Below are 9970 nucleotides of genomic sequence, written 5' to 3'. Positions count from 1 at the left end.
ACCGTGTCAGATTTATTTTTCTGGGCTCCAAAATCACTGCAGATGGTGACTGCAGCCATGAAATTAAAAGACGCTTACACCTTGGAAGGAAAGTTATGACCAAACTAGATAGCATATTCAAAAGCAGAGACATTACTTTGCCAACAAAGGTCCGTCTAGTCAAGGCTATAGTTTTTCCTGTGGTCATGTATGGATGTGAGAGCTGGACTGTGAAGAAGGCTGAGTGCCGAAGAATTGATGCTTTTGAACTGTGGTGTTGGAGTAGACTCTTGAGAGTCCCTTGGACTACAAGGAGATCCAACCAGTCCATTCTGAAGGAGATCAGCCCTGGGATTTCTTTGGAAGGAATGATGGTAAAGCTGAAATTCCAGTACTTTGGCCACCTCAATCGAAGAGTTGACTCACTGGAAACGACTCTGATGCTGCGAGGGATTGGGAGCAGGAGGAGAAGGGGATGACAGAGGATGAGATGGCTGGATGGCATCACCGCCTCGATGGATGTGAGTTTGAGTGAACTCCAGGAGTTGGTCATGGACAGAGAGGCCTGGCCTGCTGCAATTCATGGGGTCAAAAAGAGTCTGACACGACTGAGTGTCTGAACTGAATTGAACTGAACTGATAAAGAATTATATATATATATTTTTTGTTTTTCAACAATTTAAAAATCCTTCCTAGCTCATAGACCACACAAACTGGTGGCAAGACAACGCTCAGGGTCAGTGTTTTGTTGACTGCTAAATTAAAAAGTGTTTTTTCTTCACGTCAACAATTATATTCTGTTTATGGTAAAACTGAATGAAATATTTAGGGGTTAAGAGTCATAGTATATGTACCTCACTCTCAAACAGTTCTCTATATATGTATTTATACTCTTACATATATACATATACATATATAACTATATGAAGTAATGATAAGGCAAATGTGGTCAGATGTAATATCTATAGATTCTCAATGAAAGCTTAACGAAAATTCTCTCTGTGATTTTTGCAACTTTCCTATAAGTCTGAATTATTTCAAAATACAAAATTATTTACACTCATGCATGTATCCAATATTTACTTAAAACCCAGATAAAGGAACTGAGTGGGTTTAGATATCAATGTAACAATGAACTAACAGTTCTTTAAAATGAGTGATTAGTGCATGAAGTTCCATTATATAGCTTTACTTCTATTATTTGAAGATTTCCAAAATGCAAAGTTTATAATCTATGTATACACACACATGCACATACAAGCCAGGGCTGCAAACATTTGAGGAAACATTCACAGTGACACTGACAGCAGGTAATATGATTTGAGGGAGGAGGGGGCACATAATTTAAAAAATCATATCACCTGCTACAGTAATTTGTCTAGAATCTATTCTATGAAACCTAATGAGTTGTATACACATTATTTTTTTTCAAAATAGCAATTTCAAGTACATATGGTGCATCAAAATAAATCACCTTTAAAATGATTAATTTTATGCCTCCAAGTTAATAACACAAATAATAAAAATGTTCATGGTGGTCACCTCTAGGAGGTATCAACATTGCTAACAATATTTTCCCTATTCTCTTCCATTTTAAAAAAATTATAAAATATCTATTATTTTATCACAAAAGGTGTGTGTGTATGTTGTCACTTCAATCATGCCTTCTTCCAGGGATATCACAAGATAATACACATACAATCTTTCTGAGACTTCTCAATTTCTTGGGAGGGCAGATTAGTTTTAAAACTGTTAATTTTTCACGCATGCATCAACATGAGCAGAACTTGTCAAAATTGAAGCAACATAGCACCAACTTTTGATATGGCAATGGAAAGAATAATTTTAATCAATTTTTATAAATAAAGCATTCAGTTTGGTATAAAAATGCATTTGAGATGCTAGCACCCTTTGCTTTGTGGGGGAAAAAATAAGATGCTAAGGAATTGCCTGGGACAACAGAAGCAGGACCATGTACATACAGACATGTGTTAAAACCTTGGTAGCATAGGTCAAAGTTGGCAAAGAATCAAACTTGCAACAGACTGAAATGTAGGGCTCATTCCAGTGGATTACACTTCACCTACAAGGCTTGCTACATACCTGTCTCAATAGAACCGAAAGCAGCACCCATTGTGATACAAGCCAGAGGAGAAGAACCCACAATTAGAGGTTTGCTACAGTGACAACCCTCCAACCCAGAGGGGACAGAAGACAGGCAGCAGGATTTCAGTGACCAGTTAACGCACATCAAAAATATGGATTTACCTAAGGACATAGATTGGCAGGGAGTACAGCTCTCAGTTAGGATGTCTGGGGTCATACTATGGTTCTAATACCAATAAGAAAGAGAAAATTTAGGTAGTATCATAAGGCTGAAACCAACTGTCACAAAAGACTGGTGGTGTGGACCAATGACATGCTGTGCTCAGCTACGGCAAAAGAATCTACAGAAAGTAGAAAAAAAACCACAACTATTTCAAAAGCCTGTAATAGGTTTATTGAGAAATTTTAACTTATTCGCATATAAAATGAAATGAATTTCTCTTCCCAGTCACAAATTTCAGTCTTCACAGCTGAAAAAAGTATTTCAGGCAAACTAAAAAGTTTCTGGTTATTTTCAGCCCTAAGATACCCATCCTACAGCCCTCTGGTAGTGTAGTTCCCCTCCTAAACTACAGCCTAGAGAGAAAATGCTCAGCAATCCTCCATTCATCAAGCCAGATGTCAGTTCTTCTTTGCAGGCAGCCAAAACCTCAACAGGTTTTGCGGAATCATCTTACTAGGCTTGGGTAAGAACAGTCTTCCCATTCTTTCATAGGAACAGTAGTGAAACACCTCTCACCATTCATGAGCACTTCTCATGGTATAAAAGTCTTCTCTGATTATATCTTCTCTTTTCTTGAAGTTCACATTATATAATGTAGATAAGAGTGGTGGTTGATACTAATAGGAAGGCAAAGGGAAGATGTCTGCCTCTAACAACTGATAGCTTAAAAAAAAATTTTAAGTGCAAGTTGGTGCCATTCATCTTAAATTTGGAGTCTCTACTTCAATTCTTAAATTCTGAGTCACCAGCAAAAGTCAAGTTCAAAGTCCTCTACAAAGGAAATTACTATGAACTGACACTGTGCTGGGTGCTTTGTACAACTTACTGAATCTTTATAATAAAACTGAGAGCAATGTTTAATTACTCCCTTTCATTCAAATAAGGGAGCTGCATTTTAGAAAAAAATGAATAACTTTCCCAACATTAAGTGATTTGTGATGGAGCAGAATTTATATTCCTTACTCACTATTTTCAAGAGTGTGTGTGATATTTTCCAATATTGTATCTCCAATATTCTGGCAAATTGATGTGAAGAGCTGACTCATTGGAAAACACCCTGGTGCTGGGAGACACTGAGGGCAGGAGAAGGGAGCAACAGAGGATGAGTCAGTTGGATGGCATCACCAATTCAATGGACATCAGTTCGAGCAAACTCCAGGAAATAGTGAAGGACAGCAGGAAGCCTGGTGTGCTGCAGTCCATGGGGTTACAAAGAGTCAGACATGACTTAGTGACTGAACAACAACAACTACACAGTACACACACACAAAAAAAAATCATTTCAGATATCACCAGGGACAAGGTTCTAAAGTAATTGTCTGTCTTTCTGAAATGTGGATCAGAACCTATTGGAATCTGAGTTTATAGCAGACTACTGAACCCAGGATTGTAGCTAAGCTGAGCTAGTGAAGACAAAGAATGAAAATCTCCATGCATAACTTTGGTTTCCCCAAAGGAGGTCATCAATGATTGCCTACTAATGCCATGTCTTGTCTTGGTACACTAAAACCACATTTCACTTTGGTCTTAATTGGTTAACAGATTTCTGACTCAGTAAATATTTCACAGCAGCTTTTACATCCTTGTTTCTCAAGCTATAGATTATAGGATTTAGCATTGGGGTCACCACCCCATAAAACATGGAAACAAGCCCTTCTCTAGCTTGCAAATTGTCTTGTCCAAGGAGGTCTTGAGACTTGGGTTTGGCATACATGAAGAAAATGGTACCATAAAATATGATCACCACAGTCAGATGTGCTGAGCAGGTAGAAAAGGCCTTGTGTCTCCCTGTGGCTGAGTTCATTCTCAAGATGGTAGAGAGGATAAGCATATATGAGAAAAAAATGACCAGAAGGGGTAGAACCAAGAAAGCCATATTTGACACTGCTAAAGTAACAATATTGAGGGATATATCAGCACAAGCTAGCTTGAGAACAGCCAGTATTTCACATAAGAAATGATTGATAATATTATTCTCACAGAAAGGCAATCGCATGGCAAGTGATGTTTGCACAATTGAGTTGATCCCACCAGAGAGCCATGACACAGAAGCCATCAGGATATACACCACCTTGCTCATGATGATAGGGTATCTCAGAGGGTTACAGATGGCCACATAGCGGTCAAAAGCCATCATGCCAAGGAGGAAACACTCTGTTGACCCCATTGCAAATCCTAAGAACATCTGCATTGCACATCCAGAGAAGGAAATGTTCCTTTTTTTTGAGATTAAGCTCACCAAAGTTGAGGGAACAGAGGAGGATGTATAGCAGATATCCAGGAAAGAGAGGTTTCCCAGAAAGAAGTACATGGGGGTGTGAAGACGGGAATCAAATATGCTTGCTATGATCAGAACACTGTTGCCAATTAGAATCACTAGATACATAACTAGAATTACAGCAAAGAAAATAATCTCAAGTTTGGGGTAACCAGAGAGTCCCAGAAGGATGAATTCATTCACAAATGTTTTATTTATTCTATCCATGTCCTAGCTTTCAGGATGTCAGAAAAGTACCAACATAAAATATTTTCACTGCCAAGTAACACATATAACAAATTTCTTGAATAGACACTATTCTAGGTTGAAACAGTGTGTTTTCTTCAAAACTCTGTCATTCCGTTATCTTCAAGAATCACTTTGCCAAAAACACAGTGATACTGAGAAACTGAGAATTTCAATGCCCTGTGTCTAATGTTTGAAGTGGCTTCCTTGGTAGCTCAGCTGGTAAAGAATCCACCTGCAATGCAGGAAACCTGGGTTTCATCCTTGGGTTGTAAAGATCCCCTGGAGGAAGGCATGGCAACACACTCTAGTATCTACCTAGGATCAGGAGCAAATTCAGAAGCAACCTTCCCCACTGTTGAAGACACTATAAATTGAGTTTCATAAAAGTCCTAGAATATTTCAGATTATAAATCTGACTTCATTAAATCAATCTCAGTGAGAGAGTGGTGGGGAAGGCAAAAGACCAAAAAGACTGGAATTTTGATCCAGTATTTAATAAAAGTGTTGAAAATCTTAAAGCAAGTGTGATTTTACGCATACTTGTTTGTCTGCCTGACACCTTAGTTCTCGATTCAGTCTGCTAAATTGTGTATTTCTATAGGGCAGACATTTGATTGTAGTAAACTGAATGGTAATTTAACATTTGTTCAAACATCAAGTTTGTTGTTGATCTGGCAGTCTCAGTCTGCTCTTACTATTTTATTACTTCCCATTATAAGACTAGTGTGTAAACTAGTTCTGCTAGAATACAATGGAGATCTCTGAAGAAAAACAGTCTCTTCATTTGCCTCATTCAGTGACATCAGAATTATTCTTGATAATTTATGTATTTAAGTGAACCTGAGAAAACACTAATAATGCTTAAATATCTAACGGTATACATGTGTGTAGCACTTTATTAAAAAAATCAATCTTCTCATTATCTCTATTTTCTTTCAAATGTGAAAGACAGAATGTGGCAAAAGTAATCCAGCCTATAAGTAAAGAGTGGAGCTTGAAGCACAGATATTTACCCATGAAGTATAGAATTCTGTGGGCTACAACACCAAAAGTTATGATATCAAGTTTTCCCACCAAGTACTACCCAGAATTTTGGGCCTTGGTGTATTAATGAAGAATCAATTATTTCAGTCTTTGCTAAATTCTTAATATGTATATAAACTTCTTGGATATTTTGTTAAAATGTAGATTTTCTTTTGCCGAGGCTGATGCAGGGCCTGTGACTCTGCATTTCTAATACACTCCCAAAGTGTGCTGAATAATAAATCACAGCTCTATTTGGTCCTAATAATTAATTAGAGGCTGCACTGCCTCATGCTGTTCATATTTTAAATCAATATTGAATAAGAATTTTAATTATGGAATGAAAGGGTATATTTTATTTTATTCAAGACTTACCCTTACACTGATAAATTATTTGCACCTCCTAGGAGAACCTGTTAATTTCTTCTTAGTATTTATGTCAGCATTCTGAACTAAGGTCAGGTTCAACAACCAATGTCAGATTCCACAGATCTGAAAGACTAAATATTTGTCGTGCAACAGTGGTAATTATTCCCCATTCCCAAAGCAATTTAAAGTTGGAATGAGAGATCTGTTGAATGGAGAAACTTCTGGTGCATTAGGGACACTGTCCCACAGACACAGTTAAGAACGATGTCAAGAATATAATGTGGCTGAACTAAAGCTCAAAAATGAAATAACAGTCTCCCACCTGTGAAACTTTTTGAAATAGAGGCAAATGTTCACCAAACTAACTTCATGAAATGTGAGAGCTTTTTAGTTTAAAATTTATTTACAAAGCAAAGTTAATTTAAATTAAATCCTTAATTGAAACAACCAAAATGATAGACTTGAAAATTATCTAGATATTAGGAATGAAATAAAAAAGACATTTTCTGTGAATTAATTGCATTGTCACTTTTTTTTTTACTTACTTTCATTTTTTAGATAAGTTAACTGCATCCAGGATATCAATGTCAACCTATTTTGAAATTAAAAGAAATATACATAAGGAATAAAATAGACAGAGTTATAGGATAAAAGTGAATTCATATATTCAAGGCCAGAAAGAAATTTTAAAAGTCCAGTACGGATAGTTTGGGTCATGACTTCAGACAGATAGCACATTTTTGAATGAGTGACTCAGAAAGTCTATTAAGCTACATTGTATATAATAGATCAGAACTTTTTCATGAGCATACACCTTATATTGCTTTCTATGATTTTATATGTGCTTTTCTCTGTCCATTTCTTTTTATACTTTTGTGTATTTCTTTAAGTTAATCACGTTCCTCTGTATTTTAATTTCGACCCCTCCGCACATTAATTTCCTCAATCCTTAAAAAGTCACCTATCTTCTCCTATAATAATTGATTCTACTAATATTTCCTTCCCAACTCAAAACTATGTTTTTGATTTGTCCCAAAATATGCACATGCTCTTGTAAAATATGTATTTAAATTTGTATGTAAACTTCATTGTGCTAGAAGTCACAACACTGCTTAATTTTCCAACAATTTCAGGGATCTATTTATATTTCTATATGGACATCTCAGAGAAGGCAATGGCACCTCACTCCAGTACTCTTGCCTGGAAAATCCCATAGACAGAGGAGCCTGGTAGGCTGTGGTCCATGAGGTCACTAGGAGTTGGACACGACTGAGCAACTTCACTTTCACTTTTCACTTTCATGCACTGGAGAAGGAAATGGCAACCCTCTCCAGTGTTCTTGTCTGAAGACTCCCAGGGATAGAGGAGCCTGGTGGGCTGCCATCTATGGGGTTGCACAGAGTTGGACACAACTGAAGTGACTTAGCAGCAGCAGCAGCAGGATGTCCCAAATGTCCAATAAATATTGGTGATTTTGTATTGCTAATGCTCTATAATGCTCTTTCACTTTTGGTAGATAAGCCGTCCTGCTAAGTCTTTATTTTATCTTGAGGTATCTTTAAAAACAATAATATATGCAATTCTTTGTTTGAGAAATATAGTAAATCAGATGGAGCATAAGCAACAGATTTGGTTAGACTGTCACTTCCTTACATAACTAAATAACAGGTATGGGGAAAGACATCTGTATTTCCTTTATAGTTTGTTCCTTGTGTCTAAAATGTAGATTATAAAAACCTCTTCAGTATGCTCTAAAATGACATATAATAATTGTCATATGTCCATATGAAAGGAAAACATCAAGTAGTTCACCAGATATTAAAATATATGTGAGAAGGGATAGACTTAGGACTTTGAGAGAAAGCAACAAAATTAATGATCAAGGGATCAACCCAAAAGGAAGATATAACAATTGTAAATATCTATGCAGCCAACATAGAAGCAGTTCAATACATAAGACAAACACTAAAAGACGTAAAAGGAGAAACTGAAAGTAACACAATAATAATAGGAGACCTTAACACCCCACTCAAACCAATGGACAGATCATAAAAACAGAAAATTAATAAGGAAACACAAGTCTTAAATGATACAGCAGAGGAAATGGATCTCATTAATATCTTCAGGACATTCTATCCAAATGCAGAAGAATAAACCTTTTTCTCAAGTGTGCATGGAACATTCTCCAGGATATAGCACATCTTGGGTCACAAATCAAACCTTAATAAATTTAAGAAAACTGAAATCATATCAAGCATCTTCTCTGACCACAATGCTATGAGTCTAGATATCAATTACAAGGAAAAAAACAACAATAAGAAACATAAACACATGGAGATTAAGCAATATGTTTCCAAATAACCAACAGGTCACTGAAGAAATCAAAAGGGAAATCAAAAAATTTCTAGAAACAAATGACAATGAAAACACAACAACTCAAAACATATGGGATGCAGTGAAAGCAGTCCCAAGAGGGAAGTTTATAGACAATCCAATCCTACCTCAAGAAGCAAGAAAAACATCGAATAGGCAGCCTAACGTTACACCTGAAAGAACTGGAAAAAGAAGAACAAACCCCCTGATATTAGTACAAAGAAAGAAACCATAAAGATCCAAGCAGAAATAAATGAAAAAGAAATGAAAGAAACAATAGCCAAGATTAGTAAAACTAAAACCTGGTCCTTTGAGAAGATAAACAAAATTGACAAATACTTAGTCAGACTCATCAAGAAAAAAAAGAGAGAAGAATCAAATCAACAAAATTAGAAATGAAAAAGGAGAGATTGCAACAGACAATGCAGAAATACACAGGATTATAAGAGACTATTATGAGCAACTATATGGCAATAAAATGGATAACCTGGAAGAAATGGACAGATTCTTAGAAAAGTTCAATCTTCCAAGACTGAACCAAAAAGAAATAGAAATTATGAACAACTCAATTACAAGCACTGAAATTGAAGCAGTGATCAAAAATCTCCCCTAAAACAAAACCACAGAACCAGACGGCTTCACAGGAGAATTCTACAGAGAAGAGCTAATACTATCCTTCTAAACCTCTTCAAAAAAATTGCAGAGGCAGGAACACTTCCAAATTCATTCTAGAAGGCCAACATCACCCTGATACCAAACCCAAAAAAGACAAACTACAGGCCGATAGCTAACAGAAGTGATGGAATTCCAGCTGAGCTATTTCAAATCCTAAAAGATGATGCTGTAAAAGTGCTGCACTCAATATGCCAGCAAATTTGGAAAACAGCAGCAGCCACAGCAATGGAAAAGGTCAGTTTTCATTCCAATCTCAAAGAAATGCAATGCCAAAAAATGTTCAAACTACCACAGAAATGAATTCATCACACAATAGCAAAGTAATACTCAAAATTCTTCAAGCCAAGCTTCAACAGTACGTGAACCAACAACTTTCAGATGTTCAAGTTGGATTTAGAAAAGGAAGAGGAACCAAAAATCAAATTGCCAACATCCTTTGGATCATTGAAAAAGCAAGAGAATTCCAGAAAAAAATCTGCTTCTGCTTTATTGACTACATCAAAGCCTTTGACTGTGCCATCACAACAAACTGTGGAAAATTCTTCAAGAAATGGGAATACCAGACCACCTCACCTGCCTGCTGAGAAATCTGTATGCCCATCAAGAAGCAACAGTTAGATCCGGACATGGAATAACAGACTGGTTCCAAATTGGGAAAGGAGTACATCAAGGCTGTATATTCCCACCTTGCTTATTTAATTTATATGTAGAGTATA

General features: G+C 36.4%; 1 protein-coding gene across 1 annotated transcript; it reads right to left on the bottom strand.

Annotated features, from left to right (window-relative positions):
- Positions 1-3824: 3824 nt before the first annotated feature.
- Positions 3825-4875, bottom strand: LOC101105637 (olfactory receptor 13C4). Its single transcript, XM_012114739.4, has one exon. The coding sequence runs from the start codon at positions 4791-4793 to the stop codon at positions 3825-3827; it is 969 nt and encodes a 322-aa protein (XP_011970129.3). The 5' UTR covers positions 4794-4875.
- Between the last annotated feature and the right edge of the window lie 5095 nt (positions 4876-9970).

Source organism: Ovis aries, chromosome 2, assembly GCF_016772045.2.
Source record: "Ovis aries strain OAR_USU_Benz2616 breed Rambouillet chromosome 2, ARS-UI_Ramb_v3.0, whole genome shotgun sequence".
Taxonomy (NCBI): domain Eukaryota; kingdom Metazoa; phylum Chordata; class Mammalia; order Artiodactyla; family Bovidae; genus Ovis; species Ovis aries.
Note: the sequence above shows the minus strand (reverse complement) of the source record. Positions and strands in the feature narration are given on the sequence as shown.